Source organism: Hyperolius riggenbachi, chromosome 2 (assembly GCF_040937935.1).
Source record: "Hyperolius riggenbachi isolate aHypRig1 chromosome 2, aHypRig1.pri, whole genome shotgun sequence".
Lineage (NCBI taxonomy): Eukaryota > Metazoa > Chordata > Amphibia > Anura > Hyperoliidae > Hyperolius > Hyperolius riggenbachi.
In genome coordinates, this window is record NC_090647.1 from 264,295,287 (window position 1) to 264,316,425 (window position 21,139).

A 21,139-nucleotide genomic window follows, 5' to 3' on the forward strand; every position below is an offset into this window, starting at 1 on the left:
CTTGTTTTGTGGTACACTTTAAAGGGAAGGTTCAGGGAGGGGATTAAAAAAATAAAAATAAATTTCCACTTACCTGGGGCTTCCTCCAGCCCGTGGCAGGCAGGAGGTGCCCTCGCCGCCGCTCCGCAGGCTCCCGGTGGTCTCCGGTGCCCGACCTGGCCAGGCCGGCTGCCAGGTCGGGCTCTTCAGCGCTCCATTTCCTGGGACTTCTGCGTCCCACGCCGGCGCGCTGACGTCATCGGACGTCCGCCGGGCTGTACTGCGCATGCGCAGTAGTTCTGCGCATGCGCAGTACAGCCCGGCGGACGTCCGATGACGTCAGCGCGCCGGCGTGGGACGCAGAAGTCCCAGGAAATGGAGCGCAGAAGAGCCCGGCCTGGCCAGGTCGGGCACCGGAGACCACCGGGAGCCTGCGGAGCGGCGGCGAGGGCACCTCCTGCCTGCCACGGGCTGGAGGAAGCCCCAGGTAAGTGGAAATTTATTTTTATTTTTTTAATCCCCTCCCTGAACCTTCCCTTTAAAGCCAGTCTAAAGGCTCTCTTTAGTAATGCTACTTATGTGTGGATGTTGAAAATCCTCCAAAATACCCTTTTATGCTGATGACACGAGTGAAAATAAATGCCTCTGAGCTTAAGGCCCGGTTCACATTAGCGTTCCCTGTCCGGATCCGCCTGATCGGATCTGGACCGTATACTGTACAAATGGAACGTACATTCCGCATAGCAATGCAAAGTCTATGCGGACGTTCACATGCGTATGTTCCGTACAGAATGGAGCCGGATCTGGACTTCGGACACTTTTCCAACATGCGCTATATTTTGGGTCTGGATCATCCGGCCCACGCACCCGGACCGGAGCCTGACTGTACCATCCGGAAATAGAAACCTATGGGGAACGGAAAGCACAGAACACACAGGATACAAACACCTGACGTTCTACACCACTTCCTATGCGTATTCTAGCGGCCATTTCGGATGGGGACACATGGGCAGCAGTGACTAACGTGCTGGAGCTGTTTGGCAGGAGGTGGAGGTGAGGCCTAAACAGCGGAAGACCTGATTCTACAGGTGCACCTTCTGCTGACCCCAACAATTTTATTAGTAATTTCGCTGTTTCTACCACACGGATCAGAATGGCAGCCTGATACATTTCTGATGCAAACGGATCGGATCCGGATTGGAACCGTACGGTTCCGATCCGGATCAGGTCCGGATCCGGTCCGTTTGCATGCCAAAATGTAAGTGTGAATGGGGCCTTAGCTGGCAATAATTACATTTGCTGATGACTAGCTATAAACAAGCTTCACCTGCTCTCTGTAGTGAAAATAATAATATATAATTTAAAGGTTTTTACACAGTGGGAATGCTTTCAAATGTTATTTTATGTAACTAAGAGTAGTTACTGAAATTTTAGTTTTGGTAGTATATTCCCACTTTAATAAAAGTGAGTCTACAAGTATGTTCACTTAACATGCAATGTAACACTACTTGTAATGAGACTGGATGATGCCTACCATGAATTACCTGACACAAGAAAACTTCTATGGCACTTTTATATAACATTAAGCAGCCAACGTGCTTCAGGATGGCTGGTTCCTGCGTACGTATTCTTCCACCACCGGTGAGTTGGGCGCAGCTGCTCAAATTCCCAGCAGTGTTAAATTAAAGAGAACCTATAACAAAAAAAAAGTCCCTTGGGGGGTACTCACCTTGGTAGGGGGAAGCCTCAAGGTCCAAATGAGGGTTCCCCTCCGCTGTAGCTGCAGGCAATCCAGCGCTAGCTCCCCTGAAGTGTCCCGCAATTCAGGGCTCGACAAAGCTTGATATATTTACCTTCCCTGGCTCCAGCGGGGGCGCTGTTGAGGCTCTCCGCGCAGAGATAGGAGAAAATAGCCGATCTCTGACGGGTCCTCTCTACTGCGCAGGCACAGGAGGCCTGCGCAGTAGAGTGGCCCGACAGCTATCGGCTACTTCCACCTATCTCCAAGCGGAGAGCCGAGCCCGCACTGGAGCAGTAAATATTTACATCCCCACCGTTCCGGGAGGATTTTCGCCGCCGCGGGACAGAGGAGGACGGAGGAAGCCTCAATAGGATCCGGAGGCTTCCCCCACCTGAGGTGAGTACCCCCCAGGGGAACTTTTTTTCATTACAGGTTTCCTTTAATATTTCTGCAGAGTCATCCTAGCATTTGTGTCTTCCATTGTCAGAAGAGTTAGGCTCAATAACTCACATGCTCGGATAAAGTATGTCACACAAGGCTGTCATAAAGCAATGGTGAAAGGCATGGTTTCTCAACCCAGGCTACAGAGACCACTTAGGCCTCGTTTCCACTACATGCACATTTGTGTGCATTTTCTGCACATACATTTGCATAGCAATGTATTTCAAGGGGCCTATTTCCGCTGTATCCAGAATCTGTATGGAGAAAATATCTGCACAGCATTACTGTCACGTTTCTGCATACAGGGTACGCAAATTGCACGTTATGTATTTGATAGGAAATTTGTGTGCATTTTAAGAGTGCTTTTTGTGCATTTTCACGTGAAAAAACATCAGCCAGTCATTTTACACATTATGACTTCCTGTGTCGGTTAAAAAAAAAAAAATGGAGAAAATTTGCATTTGAGTTTTTATATGCAAATTCATATCTCTAATGGAAATTAGGCCTTTGGCTGAAAGAGTACATGAGTGAAAATTAATAAATGTTGATCCATTTACCTGGGGCTTCCTTTGCAGTCTCTGTGTCCCTCGTCACAGCTCTGCTGGCAGCCACTCTTCTGCGGTCCCCACCATAGAGGCTGCCTACCCAGGCAGGTTGGCGGCTTCTACGCCTCACGGAATGCTCCCGCCCACATGGGTGTTGCCCCACACTAGTAGCCTCTACAGAGGGGACCACAGAAGGGAGATGAGGGACAGAGACTGCAAAGGGCTGGCAGAAGCCCCAGGTACATAGATCAGCATTTATTCATTTCCGCTCCAGGATTCTTTGAACATCAAAAACTGACGGCTGCAAGGCTATTTTTTAATCCACTGCCTTTGCCTATTCACTACAAAGATTGGTGCTGCGCAGCAAATATACCCCAAAATCACACCTATAGTTCATTTAAAAAAAACCTATTGCTCATCGTGGAGATGGTATAATCAAAATGCACTGGATGTGTTTTCATTGGGGAAACAGACAAAACTGCCTGCAGTGTGCATGGAGCAACATTCACATCTCTTCATAGAAATATGAGAATGGCTACATTCAAACTAAAGCGTTGCATTCCCTGTAAAAAAAAAAAAAAAAAAAAAAAATTGCGAGAGGGAAAAAGGTGTATGACACAAAGTGTACTTCACTGCAACTGTTACCAGGCACGATATGTGGTACTGCACTACATGCATCACATGATTCCATTGCACTGCTAACACACCAATGTAAACGTTCCATTGCAATACAACTGCATCACGTTAGCCATGCAATTCTGTTATGCCCGTGTAAAGTAGCCTTCACCTATAAACTGAACACTTGTGAAAGTGCTTTGGATATATGGAAAACATAACTTGGTGGTGTTTCCTGAGGAAAAGATGGAGACACACGGGCCCAGATTACTCAGGAATTCTAGGTAACTTATCTATCATCAGGTATCACACAACCTGGATCATTTATGGAAGAACTTATGGAAGCCCAAGATACACAAGATCAACAGTGGTCTTTTATGCAGCACAATTGTCAAAAGACTTTTGTTGTGAAACAAGTTGAAACAACTAAAAAAAAGTATTTTGCTATTATTCAAACAGCTGATAAGAAGTCAATCCAACTGTTTTTTAACAATAGCAAAATACTATTTTAGTTATTTCAACTTGTTTCACAACAAAAGTCTTTTGACAATTGTGTTGCATAAAAGACCGCTGTTGAGCGTGTATGGGGCTTAGGAAATGTGTGTTTAATAATCCAGCCAGCAGGGGGCATATGCAATCCATTTTATTATCACAGCTGCATCTGGAATTTGACTGTCAGTACTGAAATGCATACAGCTGAACCATATACAGTACTCAATAATCAAATGGCAATGTGGGTTATGGCTTGCTAAAGCAAACCTAAACTGAAAATTAAAAGTCAAAATAAACATGCACAGGTCATACTTACCGACCTTGTAGTCTACCTGTCAAATCTATTTCTCTACTATTGCGTCCCGTTAGTTTATTGTGATCGATGGAATTCTCCGTCCTCCATTTTAAAAATAGCAATGGCCCTGCTTAAGCATCGGTAAGGATTTCGATTTGCAGAATCCTTATCGATTGCCAACGCCCAAGCAGGATTGATCAGGCAAGCACTGTACACAGACTTTGTGCGAATGATTGTCGGCTGAAACAGTTATCGGCCAATCCATCCCACAGTCATGGCATGTGTGTATGTAGCGTAAGTCCGGCCTTAATTTATCGATCACTTTTAATCCTTGTTTGAGGCAAGATTAAAAAACAAAATTCTCCAGACACAATGTCAATTTTATTTTTATTTAAAACACCATGAAGTTCTTTCACAGGAAACCTATTCAGGCAGTTTAAATATTACAAGACAAAAGGTGTATGAAAAGATGAGCTGATCTAGCTGAACCTTCCAACATTATGTGCATTACTATTCCCAGTCCTCTGCAGACTGGGGGTCAAATAACAACAGAGTAGCACCTGGCACAGTTGTAAGCGAGAAGACACAAGTACACTGTTACTGTCAAATAATCAGGGGTGTCCTTTACATATCTTATTGTGGTGAAGTGTGAACAGCCAATAGAAAATGTTATGTGTACGATGATGCCAAGCCAGCGATGTATGTGTGATGTGCTCAAAGCTAAAGAGATGGGTTTACTAACATAGTGGTAAGAATATCAGTATACAGTATTGTTACGCATGACAACAAGATATCAGCATTCAGGAGCTAGAGTGATTTGAATTATGAAAGCTCATTTTGGACAGGTTGCTATAGATTATTTCACAATAATATTCTCTGCATTACAAACAAGCTCAAATAGATCATGTGCGTATCACAACTATTCCAAAATTTGGCAAACAGGAGCGCTGAATACTGAAGTGTTCTACTTGATGTACATATAGCTCTTTGTACATACAAAAAACAGGCTGAAGAAACTGCATATTAAAACCACAGGTGAATACAAAATATAAAAGAAGAGGTATGGCCTAACCATTAAGCATGGCCGAGATGTAACAGAAAACTTCTAATAATATGATTAACGCTTTTTTGTTGCTGTAAAATAATAAAAAAAAAAAAATGAACACCAAGAGTTATGCTGGATACACATGTTGCGATTTCCCGCTCGATCCGTGGTATCGATTGGATTATTTCCAACATGTTTGATCGGGTTTCGATGGATACAGCCATTGATTTTTCATATTAAGTATGCAAAATTGACGGCTGTCGAAACCTGATAGAACATGTTGAGAATAATCGAATCGATCCTGCGGATCGAGCGGGAAATCGCAACATGTGTACCCAGCATTAGGTTAGTTTGCTCAGGACAGTTCCCTGTATATATACTCATTGCACATCTATGGAGTTTTAAAGTGTAACAATGCCTGGTTTTAAACAAACCGATCACCTGGAAAACACCTGAATGCATTAGCACTGTATGCACTTTTCTAAGCCTTTTAAAAGCACTGCCCATGTAAACGGAACCAGAGGGGGGTACATTGCTTTGAGGAAGTGACATATTCAGTTCTGAAGCCATGGCCGAAAGTGAAGGTGGCTGGTACTTGGTGCTGCTCTCCGAAGAGGCACTTGGCAATAGAGATTATAGTCCTGGAGGATCAGATTATAAAACGACGACACAAAAAGGCACCCTGAAAAGGCGTTCTCAGATGAGATAACATCTTAAAATCCATGTGGCAAGAGGAAACAAGCATTGTGTTTTCTTAAATAATAATTCTTTTCTGTGGGATATGAATACTGTGTTCTGTTAAATGGGTTCTGGTTTCAGTTTCTCTGCTAGGAAATCATTGACAAAACTCTCCACAATCTCTGGCGTGATTTCCTCCACATCCATGACATACTTTGCTCTGGCAGACATGTCCAGTATGGTGAGCAGAGGGGCGGCTTCTGGGAGGTTTGTGAAGTCCCGCAGGGAGTCTGTCATATCATCCTGAAACAACAAACACAATCCATGGATTCAATCTGCACTTCAAAGAAAAACAGACTTCTTAAACTGCTGGCAAACTGGAAATAATACCACAATAGACTGTCATGAAGAACACAGAAGAAAACAATTGTTCACACCTTTAAATCTAAATCAATCACAAAATTCCAAGTAAAGAGATGATTTGCATATTCTGGAGTGATGCATCATGGGAAACAGTTGCTCACTTCAAACTGAATTGTCGCAAGTACCTTCTGTTTTTTTTCCCCAAATACATTTTAAACAGCTGGATTATTATTATTATTATTATTTAGTATTTATATAGCGCCGACATATTACGCAGCGCTGTACAGTGTGTATATATATATATATATATATATATATATATATATATATATATATATCTTGTCACTAACTGTCCCTCAAAGGAGCTCACAATCTAATCCCTACCATTGCCAAATGTCTATATTATGTAGTGTAAGTACTGTAGTCTAGGGCCAATTTTCAGGGGGAGCCAATTAACTTGTCTGTATGTTTTTGGAATGTGGGAGGAAACCGGAGTGCCCGGAGGAAACCCACGCAGACACGGAGAGAACATACAAACTCTTTGCAGATAGTGCCCTGGCCGGGATTCGAACCAGGGACCCAGCGCTGCAAGGCGAGAGAGCTAACCACTACGCCACCATGCTGCCCTAGGATTGCAATGATGTGTCAGCTTGTTAATTATACAGAGCCACAATAATCCAACATGCATATAGGCCTGGTGCACACCAAAAACCGCTAGCAGATCCGCAAAATGCTAGCAGATTTTGAAACGCTTTTTCTTCTTTTTCTGTAGCGTTTCAGCTAGCATTTTGCGGTTTTGTGAAGCGTTTTTGGTGTAGTAGATTTCATGTATTGTTACAGTAAAGCTGTTACTGAACAGCTACTGTAACAAAAAACACCTGGCAAACCGCTCTGAAGTGCCGTTTTTCAGAGCCGTTTGCGTTTTTCCTATACTTAACATTGAGGCAGAAAAAAACGCCTCCCGCTCTGGTGTGCACCAGCCCATTGAAATACATTACCCTAGCGGATCCGCACCCGCAAGCGGATCGCAAACCGCAGCAGGACCGCTCTGGTGTGCACTAGGCCATAGACTGTTTTAGTCTGGTTGGTCCTCATCAGCTCATGGCATGGATTAATATGGCTCTATGAGGTAGGACTTGAAACACTGTAACTTTGAATTGTTGGATAATTGAAACATTTTTTCCTCAACTAGAAGGGATCAATGCAAGCCTTATTTTACATATTATCAGATATTATCTACTCTACTCTCTCACTAGCAAATGTTTCACTAGCCTTCTCAAACATCCAGTGATGGAAAATGCTATAAAGACCTCCATTTCCAATCTCATGCCTCTTCCCAAATTAGTGGAATTCAGGGAATTTTATTCACGTTTTTTGTTACAGAAACCTTAAGGTAATTTTCAAACAACATTAAATTTGAAACAGTTACATGGTTAGAATTAAAAGTTATTCAAGATAGAAAACATTTACTCTGTAGAAAAAATCTCCTTCAGAAGCCTACTTTGTCTCACTAGATCTTTAAGATGTATATTTACATATAGCCATCCACCCTATTTCTCAGTTACCTAAAATGTATTTGCATGGATGAGACAATACAATAGAGGTGTGATGCTCTGCTTTTTAGTCACATATTCACCGAAATCATGTCCAAAGTAATGTCCCTTATAAAACCGCAAAAAACTTCCATACCTTCACATTTCAATTCATTTTCTGACCTCTGCCACATCCAGAAAGAAGTTCTTAGAAGATTTTCAGATCAAAAGTAGTAAGCAGTAGGTTCCATTTGGGAACCCTTGCTATCGCAATGGCAGAGTTAACTAAAACATGCATTGTATAGTAGCCACACTGACTGCACTGACAAGGAATCTGAAGTCAGAGGGATGAGTCTGACATATTTAGTTTAATGCTGGGCATACACGGATAGATTATGCGCCAAAATCAAGCCGCTCGATAGATTCCGGCGCGTCCCCGCTGGTGCCCGGATCGATTCCCGCTTGTCCCCGCGGGCCCTTCTTATCTGCCGCTCGTTTTCCTCCATTGTCCGCCCGCGGGGATCAAGCACAGAATCGATCCGGCGCGGTGATCGGACCTGTCGGAAATTATCAATCAAGCCATCAGCGGCTCGATTGATAAGAAGAAACTCACCGTGTATGACCAGCATTAAACAGATCCAGTTGCCTGGCTGCCCTGCTGATCCTCTAAACAAGCATGCAGATAAGAAGTTTCTGACAGAAAAATGACAAGATTAGCTGCTACATACTTGTTTCCAGTGTGTGATTCAGACACTACTGATGCAAGAATGATCATCAAAACAGCCAGGCAACAGGTATTGTTAAAAAGGAAATAAATATGGCAGCCTCCATATCCATCTTGCTTCAGGTTTTCTTTAAAGTGTGCCCAAGATGGATTTTACATATTAAATGGGACATAGAGGCATCGTCCCTGCTTCATAACATGCCTCTGTGTCCCCCAACTGCCACTCTCTAACCCCCCCCCCCCCCCACTGCCGCGCTATAGCCCCACGGATCAGGTAGCCTAATTTTTTTGGGGAGCCCACCTCGTGGTCTCTTTAATGACATGCCTCTGAGTACACCCCTTCCCTGTGCTCTCTCTCCCCCACTCCCTCCTCAGAATCTGTCTGTCAAGCAGTTTCTTAGTAGGTTAATAGGGAAGGGGAGTCCTCTTTGTAGGATAGGGGCACTTCTGCAAAACGCCCACTCTGGCAATAGGAACGTCTTTTCCCTGCCGCTCTGTGCTCTCCAGGTATTAGGAACACCCCTCCTCGCCTCTCTGTGCTTTGAGCTCAGAAGCAGAGCTGAGGCACTGCAGTGCTGTGATCCTGGATTATGTGGCCATTTTAGAGATAAAAAAAACCTTGGGGCTAGGGATTTGAGAGTGGGATTGCAGACAAGGCGGTACCCAAATTGGATCATTATATCATAGGCTAAAGATAGGAGCGAATTGCTCATCAAAAAAAGGACTCACACGCCTGCACAAACAATGTAGAAGGAAAGCATATCTCACATAGTCACAGCTTACAGTGCCTATTTTAATGAAATAAAGGAGGTGCTTGGAAGTCATTGGCACCTTTAATTGAGAGCCCTGATAATAGCCAAAAGTGTGGTAGAGTACCCACACTTGGCAGCCAGGAGGTGTACCAACCAAAATGGCCTGCTTGTTAGCAGCAAATTTGGTTGAAATAAAAGGAACCCCCCCCCCCAAAGTTAGAAAGGGCATGTATAAATATGGCGATTGCAACATATGCAAATTTGTTGAGGAGATACGTTTTACAACCAAATCCGCTGTCCATGTGACCTTATTTATGTAGATAAAACATATAGGGGTTGATTCACTAAAGTAAATAGCGAGAGTAACCTTCTGTTACTTGCGCTATTACATCAGCGCGGTTTAATTTGAAGTCCCTGCACGTTAGGCGCACTAGTGTCAGCATAGCATGCGTAACTAAGCAGCGGCCGCTGCTTACAAAAGCCGTGTGGTAGTGATGTATCGCGATACTTCACTAGCACAGCCTGTTAATTAACATACTTACTACATAGTAAATATATTAACATAGTAGCATGTGAGCTAGTAAAGTATCGCGGTAGCGATAAATCACTACCGTGGGTCCTTTGTAAGCACTGGCCGACTGGCCAAATTACTGGGCCGCCTAGCGGAGGATCCAGGTGGCCTGGGAGGACGGCGAGGGAGCGATGAGCCTGAATGGAGCTGGAGGAAGCCCGGGTATGTATCATTTTTTTTTCATTTTCCTGTAGAGAATTATCTTGTGATATCAATTTAATAACCTGCACATGATGGCAAGATGAAAGGGCTACATCTGGAACCATTTAGTGACTTAAACTGCAAAAAAAAGTGTCACAAAGCAATGCCAATGGTTTCCTATAGTCCCTTGTTTTGACCATTAAATTATCTGTAAGATAAGATACAAATGTAAAGATAGTAACAGCAAGACCTGCCTAACAGTTTGCAATCCATTTCTCAACAAATATATATAACACTGAGAAAATATACAGTATATCCTATCTATCTACTAAGAAAATTCTTCTTACTAACTGAAGATGTAGTTCTATTTTCTTTTCACTAGAGGGTACCAGATACTGTGCTCTGCACATAGACAAGGGGCAGTGCCAGGACAGTACTCTGAAAGCTGAGAACATGGTGAGAGTCATAGAACAGGAAATTCCAGGATAAAGTACGTAGATATACAGACAACACCTCAACGGGGGATGTAATGGGCCTCATGCCAATTCAAATGCTGCATTTCAAAAGAGCATAGCTTCATGCAAATTGTGTGTTGGATCCAGTAGGTAATGCACATATATGCATATGCAAGTTTCTGACTGAAACTCAATAACAGCATTCTGTTATAATTTATAATGAAGGAAACCAGCTCTGAGTTCTGCAAAGCAACATGTTTTCCCAGTATCCCTCTCATAATGAATCCTAACTGTAAGCTCCATCTGATATTTATTTGTGTTTTCTAAACTTCTGGTAATCATTTAGTACTATTTATACTGCTGGGGGGTAAATAAACATAGTTTTCAAGTGATTCAGTAATACTATAACAATGCTGCCAGATTGCTGTACTTTGTGCTGCCTGCATGCACTTATGACAAGAAAGAGTTGTGTGCAGCTGAGAAACCCTAGAACACACCATAAAATTAGCACTTGAATTTCAGAGGAAGCATCTATGTTACATTTTGACTTGGTATGTGTTAGCCTTCCAATACTCCTGGCTACATCTGAATCCTATTTATGGCCTATGGATTTTTCAAGACTCCCCATGGATGTTCTATTTGTATATATTTTCTATGTATGAGCATCATGTCTCTTTTCAATACATTTTTATTGATTTTGAGTAAAAAATTAAACATAACAGTAACAGTGTATTGTATGAAAAATTGGATACTGATCCAAAGTCACATTAATAACACAGTAATCACAATGATACAACATGGTCATAACAATGAGAACACAATATTAATCATTCCTATGGGTATCGCAAATCATTGCTGATGTAGATATGAAATATATGACCGCAAATTAAGCTTTTAAAGATCCTCAACCATATCCGGTAAATAGCATCTCAAGTCCATCTGTAAGTGGAGGTAGCGACAAATAATAGCAGTATAATCATTCATAAGTACCAAAGATTGGACTATAGATACCGCCATCATAGACTAATAAGATCCGGAACTATGATCATTGTATTAACCACTATAAACCAGAAAACAAGAAGGGATAGGGTAAAAAGGAGAAGGTAAAGTGAGAAAAGAGAAAGAGGGAGGAAAAGTGAAGAGGGAAGACTCCCCGGGGGAACACAAACTATAATGAAGTATGCTTCTGCCGAGACTCAATCCTGAACAATTAGAGTGCACTTAGAGATGGAGGGGGTGGAACATGGTAGTATTGGGTATATAGTGGTTCCCAGATTTTTTCGAATTGTGACATTTTACCAATCAAAGTAGCATGTAATTTGTCATAGAACATAGCCTGCCCCAGACGCTGTAAAACAGCTTGATAAGAGAGAATCGGGGTTCTCCAAGTAGCTGAGAGAATGTGCGTTATCAATTTGAATTTTTTTGTGGTTACCCCTTCAGGCTTAAGTCCCAACAGAGCCACCTCAGGAGATTTGGGAAAAGAGTTCCCTGTCACAGAGTATATTACTTGATACACTCTATGCCATAGCTTCCTAACTTTAGGGCATTTCCACCACACATGCAGAAATGTTTCTTCTTGAGAACACCCTCGAAAACAGCAATCAGAATGTTTATTACTAAATTTCACAAGCCTGTTAGGATTTAAATACCATCTGAATAGTACCTTGAGGTTTGTTTCAACAATATTAGAGCATATAGAAGTTTTATGTACATTTTGCCAAGTTCATCCTGATCAAATTCTACATTAAGATATTTTTCCCATCTCTGCATGTATGAAGGTTTATCATTTTTAGGAGAAGCCATCAAGCTAGAGTAAATCATAGAGATCATTCCAGAAGAAAATGGGTTATGATAACATCTTTGCTCAAAGCTTGTGCGAGTTAACCATTTCTGCCACCCGGACGTGAAGCTCAAGTCCGGGCGGCTGCTCTGCTGTGGTGCTGCACTTTGGCGCGATCGCTGGCGCGCCCCCGTGGTGTCCCCCGGTAGCCCTGGGATCAGTGAACGGGAACGTGGTTCCCGATCACCGATCCGTGTCCCCAGCAGAAAAACCGAAGCGCTCTTACAAGAGGCTTCAGTCTTTCTGCACGTAAAAATTTCCGCATCCCCCTTGTGCATCCGCTTAGCGAGAAGCAAAAGGAGGAAAAAAAAAAACTCAAGGTGGCCAAATAGTAAAACTACATCCACATATTTTTTACATTACAATTTACACATATAATAACATTAAAAATTAACTGTTTATTTCCCACACCAAAATATTACCCAAATAAAATTTTTAATGGGAAAAAAAAATTACAAGACAAATAGTTAACTAAGGGTCTGAACTTTTTAAATATGCATTTGAAGGGGGTATACTACGAACATTTTTTAAATTATAAGCTTGTAAATAGTGATGGACGCAAAACGGAAAAAATGCACCTTTATTTCCAAATAAAATATTGGCGCCATACATTGTGATAGGGACAAAATGTAAATGGTGTCATAACTGAGATAAATGGGCAAATGAAATACATAGGTTTTAATTATGGTAGCGTGGATTATTTTAAAGCTATAATGGCCGAAAACTGAGAAATAATGATTTTTTTCCATTTTTTTCTCAACCCTGTTAAAATGCATTTATAAAAAAATAATTCTTAGCAAAATGTACCACCCAAAGAAAGCCTAATTAGTGGCGGAAAAAACAAGATATAGATCAATAAATTGTGATAAGTAGTGATAAAGTTATTAGCGAATGAATGGAAGGTGAAAATTGCTCTGATGCATAAGGTGAAAAATCCCCGCGGGCTGAAATGGTTAAAAGAGATTCAGATCCTGCGGACAGCTTTTGTACAAAATGCGTAACTTGTAGGTACCTTTCAGAACTGGGTAATTTTTTTGTTATCTACAAACAGCTGAAATGATTTAACGGTGGAGTCTGTGACTAAATCATAGACTGTGGTGAGATTATGGTCTTTCCAGTTTTGAAAAGCCCTTGGGTTAAGCAAACCAGGTAAGTAGGAAAGGTATCCCAAGATTGGTCTATGTTTAGACATTAGGACTCCCACCCTCTTAGCTCTGTCCCAAATTTTTAGAGAGTGCAGAAAATAAATATAACTCCATATAACTCACTTTAATATTTTGATAGTTAAACCAATGCATTTGAAGTGTAGCTAGTGCCCACACTGATGCATAAAATACAAAGGATCCTTAAACGTACCATGAAAATATCCCTATTGTCAGAGGGGCAAGGCCAATCTCCCAGAAACTCCGGTCTCCGTTTTGAGTTCCTCCCCCACTTGCAGCCACGAACTCACATTTGTACTGTGCACGTTCATAAAACCGTGACCTATACTTGTGACTAGGCATATGTAGTTTGTGGACTCATGTATGACCAGTACAAGTAAGCGAGTTCATGTTTACCCAGCATGCATGGTTCGGAACTTGCGCACGTCCAGTACATATTCAGCCATGGGCTCTTCCTGAGCAACTTATTTGACTGCCCAGTCATAAAATAATTTGAAGTAGCCAAAAGTGAGAATGAGTTGGACATTGGAGGCTGCAAATAGTGATAAGCGCTTCCTAAAAATTATAGGAATGCTCCAAATACTTTATTTATTTGTTCAGTTTACTTCAGGTTCACAAAGAAAAACGGTCTCGTCCAGCAGTGGTCGAGGAGGAATTTACAGGAAATTAAGCATTTGCAGATAAATGGATAGAACATATTACAGTGCTACTCAAGTGATTTTATCATTTCATTTTGAAAATAATATCTTTACATTTCAATGTGCAGCCAGCAATTATCTTCCAAATATGTCAGATAATTAAAAATATGCTTACTGGCAGCTATGTAATTGTCCACTGTGTATTTACAGCATACCCAAAATTCTGTTTCCACACAATCATTTTTCTGTAGATTCAACTCAATTACCGCTTTCGGTTTATCTACCTCATACAGCAGTTGTCTGGCATATCTAGTCACTGAACAGACAGAACAGTTCTAAATAAAGTCAAAATAATTTATATATATATACAGTGGAGGAAATAATTATTTGACCCCTCACTGATTTTGTAAGTTTGTCCAATGACAAAGAAATGAAAAGTCTCAGAACAGTATCATTTCAATGGTAGGTTTATTTTAACAGTGGCAGATAGCACATCAAAAGGAAAATCGAAAAAATAACCTTAAATAAAAGATAGCAACTGATCTGCATTTATACAGGTGACTAGTTAAGACAGGTGTCCTTAATGAGGGTGACTAATTGAGTAGAAGTGTCTAACCACTCTGTGGGAGCCAGAACTCTTAATGGTTGGTAGGGGTTCAAAAACTTATTTCACTCAATGAAATGCAAATCAGTTGCTATCTTTTATTTAAGGTTATTTTTTCCTTTTGATGTGCTATCTGCCACTGTTAAAATAAACCTACCATTGAAATTATACTGTTCTGAGACTTTTCATTTCTTTGTCATTGGACAAACTTACAAAATCAGTGAGGGGTCAAATAATTATTTCCTCCACTGTACAGTGGTGTGAAAAACTATTTGCCCCTTCCTGATTTCTTATTCTTTTGCATGTTTGTCACACTTAAATGTTTTTGCTCATCAAAAACCGTTAACTATTAGTCAAAGATATCCTACTTGAACACAAAATGCAGTTTTAAATGATGGTTTTTATTAGTGAGAAAAAAACTCCAAATCTACATGGCCCTGTGTGAAAAAGTTATTGCCCCCCTTGTTAAAAAATAACTTAACTGTGGTTTATCACACCTGAGTTCAATTTCTGTAGTCACCCCCAGGCCTGATTACTGCCACACCTGTTTCAATCAAGAAATCACTTAAATAGGAGCTATCTGACACAGAGAAGTAGACCAAAAGCACCTCAAAAGCTAGACATCAATGCCAAGATCCAAAGAAATTCAGGAACAAATGAGAACAAAAGTAATTGAGATCTATCAGTCTGGTAAAGGTTATAAAGCCATTTCTAAAGCTTTGGGACTCCAGCGAACCACAGTCAGAGCCATTATCCACAAATGGCAAAAACATGGAACAGTGATGAACCTTCCCAGGAGTGAGTGGCCGGCCGACCAAAATTACCCCAAGAGCGCAGAGAAAACTCATCCGAGAGGCCACAAAAGACCCCAGGACAACATCTCAAGAACTGCAAGCCTCACTTGCCTCAATTAAGGTCAGTGTTCACGACTCCACCATAAGAAAGAGACTGGGCAAAAACGGCCTGCATGGAAGATATCCAAGGCGCAAACCACTTTTAAGCAAAAAAGATCATTAAAGGTCCGTACACACGCCGGACTGGAGGCAACGACGGGTCCGTCGTCACCTCCCGCTGGGTGGGCGTTCCAGCGACAGTCCGGCGTGTGTACAGTCTGTCTGCAGACTGATACGGCTGTTTCTGAGCGATCCGCCCGGCGGCTCGCTCACAGACAGCCGTATCAGTCCGCCGACAGTGCGTACACACGCCAGACTGTCGTTGGAACGCCCACCCAGCGGGAGGTGACGACGGACCCATCGTTGCCTCCAGTCCGGCGTGTGTACGGACCTTAAGGCTCGTCTCAATTTTGCTAAAAAAACATCTCAATGATTGTCAAGACTTTTGGGAAAATACCTTGTGGACCGACGAGACAAAAGTTGAACTTTTTGGAAGGTGCGTGTCCCGTTACATCTGGCGTAGAAGTAACACAGCATTTCAGCAAAAGAACATCATACCAACAGTAAAATATGGTGGTGGTAAGTGTGATGGTCTGGGGTGGTTTTGCTGCTTCAGGACCTGGAAGGCTTGCTGTGATAGATGGAACCATGAATTCTACTGTCTACCAAAAAATCCTGAAGGAGAATGTCCGGCCATCTGTTCGTCAACTCAAGCTGAAGCGATCTTGGGTGCTGCAGCAGGACAATGACCCAAAACACACCAGCAAATCCACCTCTGAATGGCTGAAGAAAAACAAAATGAAGACTTTGGAGTGGCCTAGTCAAAGTCCTGACCTGGATCCTATTGAGATGTTGTGGCATGACCTTAAAAAGGCGGTTCATGCTAGAAAACCCTCAAATAAAGCTGAATTACAACAATTCTGCAAAGATGAGTGGGCCAAAATTCCTCCAGAGCGCTGTAAAAGACTCGTTGCAAGTTATCGCAAACGCTTGATTGCAGTTATTGCTGCTAAGGGTGGCCCAACCAGTTATTAGGTTCAGGCGGCAATTTCTTTTTCACACAGGGCCATGTAGGTTTTGAGGGGTTTTTTCTCACTAAATAATAAAACCCATCATTTAAAACTGCATTTTTTTTTCAATTATGATATCTTTGACTAATAGTTAATGGTTTTTGATGAACAGAAACATTTAAGTGTGACAAACATGCAAAAGAATAAAAAATCAGGAAGGGGGCAAATAGTTTTTCACACCACTGTAGATAGAATTTTCATATTACTCACACAAATCTTTACATATCCTTTTTGGCTAGCTTACCAAAAATGATGAGGTTTTAAGACTTGCTTGTCCCAAATGGCCTGATGTTATTCTGCTTTCAAGTCAATCTGTAGTATAAGTACTGTGGACAGCTGAGCAAAGCCTTGTACACACGCTAGATGTTTCTCCGGTGAGATGGCCAGATAGTGCATGGCAAGTGATCTGCCTCAGCCAAGGTTACCTGTTGTGCTATTCACCCCGTCTGCCCTGTCATTCGCTGCACCACCAGCCCTTCTACCCCTACATAGCAACAGAACATGTTGCTAATCTGCCACCTAGTGACACATCTATGCAGTTTAAACATGCCTTGATAAAGGGGGACCCTGCTCGGCCCCCGAAACAATTGGCGGCGAACTTCTTGTGGAAAACATATGGCTCAATAAAAGAGCGTGTTTGAAGGAAACCGGTGTGCTGATACACTGAATCAGAATCAGAATCATTTATTTCGCCAAGTACAACGGGGGTTGTACCCGGAATTATTTTTGGCACATACAGGGTCGGTGATGGTACAGCAAAACACAAGCAGTGATGTACATTACATATAATAGTGAGTACACAGTGCATGGGACATAATACTTAGTTAAATAGTCGAAGGCCCCGAGGAGACATTCAAATGCTATGTGAGTGGAGTCGCTACCTTCTCTGCAGCGCTCAACAGCTCTGCAGCTATTTGGATGCCCCCCAGCGAGCCAAGAAGAAGCATAGAATGAGCCTAGATGGAAGAAATTTACAGATGGACCCAGGAGGAGGACTGGAGGGGGTAATCCGCTGCCGTATTAGGCACTCAAACGCTTCTGCAGCAATACTTGAATCAGATGCCCCCCCCCCCAGTCCAACCCTGGGGAAGAAAAGAGATACGAGAGAAAAAGGAGGAAAATAAAGATAAGTGAGAGAGAAAATGAGAGGGACAGCGAAGAGTGAGTCCCCTTGTGCAGAGCAGCCGTCAGATGGATCAGGCGAGGAAGTGTTCAGGTCAGATGGATCAGGCGTCAAGGTGGCTGGGGTCGATGTGGCCCAGGAGGAGCAGACCGCGTGGTGAGCCATTCAGGGCATGAAAGCCAGTCGCGTCGGAGACTAGAGAGAGGATCTGCAGAGAGGTGCCAGTAGGTGCCAGATCGGTGGGCCCCTGCCAGATGCTGGATTGTTTTAAGTCTGTCAGACCACGTGGGGACCAGGTGGAAGGTGGCCGCACCAGGTTGTTGGAGCAGGCCCCAGAGGACCAAAGTGGCCTCGGCTAAAGTTCCTCTGTGGAGGGACAGGATGCTTTCTATGGAGGGGCCACAGAAAGTGAGGGCAGTGCCTGCATCAGGTAGGCCTATGGTCGCAGCCACGTGGGGCTGATGTATATTATGGCGCTATGGTGGGGGTGACTCGTGTAGCAGCAGCAGCTTGGGCACCAGCTGTAGTCCACAGCACTAACCTCGGTGGCTCAGGCAGGCAGAGCTGGGCAAGATGACCCCGTATCCCGCTCTGTGGACCGGTTTGGATGGTGGGCAGCTGATCCTCAGGTGGTGGTCACGCTGGAGGACGTGGGATGGCAGCAGGCAGATGAACACGGAAGGTGGCCCGCAGAGCCGCTCATGCAGTGAGGAGCTCCTCCACGTGTAGGAGCAGGAAGCGGCGGCGGGTGGGTCGGCTATAGGTGGCAGTGCAACGTGTGTTGGAGCAGCCAGCAGCGCCCGGAGGTCTCCCCGGGGCCCGATCAGCTGCAGCCCGCCGACAAAACCGTGTGCAGCGGCAATGTGCTTCCCATCGGCGGCAGCGATGGAGCGGTCTGCGTGGTGGGAAAAGCAGCAGCCCTGCAGCAAGCAGTGTGGTAGACCTGAAGAGCATCCCAGGAACATTTACTACTGGAAGTGGCATTGCCTATGCTGCAGCGTCAAGCACCCTAACGTTTATTTGATGGAGTGCCCATCCACAACCATTGTACTGCATCTATGCAGTTTTGTCCCCAAACAGTCGCCCGAGGGATTGCGTCCCAACCTATTCCGGCAAACAGTCCTTATATGGGGAAGGGGGGGGACTGAAATAGTTCAAATCTCGGCCTACACTTACTTATACTGACTGATGATATACTGGCACACATTCACAAGGAAAGTTTGATGAATATCAATGAGTTATCTGAGTGGCGAACTGTAAGAACTGCACTGAGCAGCAATGTGGAGTCCTTTCCCACACGTCTGCCTCCCAATGAATTTGAAGAAAAATGCGAATTGCTGTCATCATTAACAGGCAAGGGGAATTGTGCTTTTTACACAGATAACATTAAATTGGCTCAAAGCCAGGTGTGATAGATATAAGGCTACTTTCACACTGAGGCATTACACATCCTGCAAAAACAAGATTGCAGTGCAACAGAGGGGAAAAGTCACATTGCGCGTTGTTTGTATGGTGCAACGCATACAGCGAAGCACGCAGTACATACAAAGTATGCTTCACCCCACCCGTAAATATGCACATTATGTGATACAGCATTGCATGAATTGCGTCATGCCAAATGATTCCGTTATATCGCACTGCTAGCACGTCAATGTCAACATTCCACTACAGTATACAGTAGCAAGAAAAAGCATGTGAACCCTTTGAAATTGTATGGATTTTTGCACAAAATGGTCATAAAGTGTGATTTGATCTTCAGCTTAGTCACAACAATAGACAATCACAGTCTGCTTAACCTCCTTGGCGGTTTAATTTTTTCGCCAAGGAGGCTGCATTACAATTTTTTTGTAATTTTTTTTTTCTGTTTCATGTAGCTACCCGAGTGGTAGCTACATGAAACACCACTAGAGGGCGCATGTGTCCCTCAAGTCCGATTGCCGCCGGCAACAACAGCAAACAGGAGATTGCGTAAAGAACGCAATCTCCTGTTTGGCTTCTCCTGTTGCCATGGCGACGATCGGAATGACATCATAGACGTCAGCTGACATCCTGACATCAGGCGCACCCGATCCAGCCCTTTGCGCTGCCTGGGAGTGATTGGTCCGGGCTGCGCAGGGCTCTGGCGGGGGGGCCCTCTTCCGCCGCTGCGTGCGGCCGATCTGTACGTGTGGCTAGCAAACTGCTAGCTGCGCGTACAGCACTTTACAGAATTTAAACGCCCCACCAGGGGCTGAGATATCCTCCGAGGCGGCTTACCCCGAGCTCAGCTCGGGGTTACCGCTAATGAGGTTAAACCACACAAATAATGAAATGTTTCCATGTTTTTATTGAACACACCATGTTAACATTCACAGTGCAGGTGGAAAAAGTATGTGAACCCCTAGACCAGGCTTTCTCGACCAGGGTTCCCTGGAACCCCAGGGTTTCTTAAGTACTCTGCAGGGGTTCCTTGGCAATTTTTCCCATCGTGGGGGAAGTATAATAGAGCACATTATAATAGGTGGTACTTCAACAAGAAGCACTAAATTGGGGGGTCAGGAGACAGTATAATGAGTGGCACTGTAATAGGGCATAGTGAAATAAACAGCCACACATACTTTTAAAGACCATGTCTCCTCCAAAATAAATGCAGGGGTTCCTAAAGATCAAAATATTGTTTGCAGGGGTTCCTTGAGATCCCAAAGTTATTTGCAGGGTTCCTCCAGGGTAGAAAGGTTGAGAAAGGCTGCCCTAGACTAATGACATCTCCAAAACCTAATTGGAGTGTGGTGTCAGCCAGCTGGAGTCCAATCAATGAGATGACATTGGAGGTGTTGGTTACAGCTGCCTTGCCCTATAAATAACAAACACTAGTTTTGGGTTTGCTTTTCCCAAGAAGCATTGCCTGATGCCTCCCACAAAACAGCTCCCAGAAGACCTATGATTAAAGTGAACCGAGCACCTTTTTTTCACTCAGGACATTTCTTTAGCACATGAAAAATGTATGCCGACTATCTGTTTCATTATTAAAATAAACTTTAATTTTACTTTGTATTTTACATTCAAAGTTGTTAAATTGGCCTGTTTGAGCAGACCTGCCGACCGTCCCCATCCCCATCCCCAGAAAGTTCAGTAACCTCTAATTGTTTTATTGCGCTAATTACCAAGAGATAAACCATGCCTTTCATCAGCAAAGAGGGTGAATAATTAGGAGTGTGTTTTCAAAGCATGGCTTTGAAAACACACTCCTAATTATTCACCCTCTTTGCTGATGAAAGGCATGGTTTACCTCTTGGTAATTAGCGCAATAAAACAATTAGAGGTTACTGAACTTTCTGGGGATGGGGACGGTCGGCAGGTCTGCTCAAACAGGCCAATTTAACAACTTTGAATGTAAAATACAAGGTAAAATTAAAGTTTATTTTAATAATGAAACAGATAGTCGGCATACATTTTT

General features: G+C 43.1%; 1 protein-coding gene across 1 annotated transcript in view; it reads right to left on the minus strand.

Moving 5' to 3' along the window:
• Positions 1-4,483: 4,483 nt before the first annotated feature.
• NXN (nucleoredoxin) overlaps positions 4,484-21,139 on the minus strand; it is a 186,433-nt gene continuing 169,777 nt past the window's right edge. Inside the window, exon 8 of the mRNA XM_068268609.1 lies at positions 4,484-6,134. Coding sequence (XP_068124710.1) covers positions 5,952-6,134 — 183 coding nt within the window. The 3' untranslated portion in view covers positions 4,484-5,951. The remainder of the gene's footprint in view (positions 6,135-21,139) is intronic.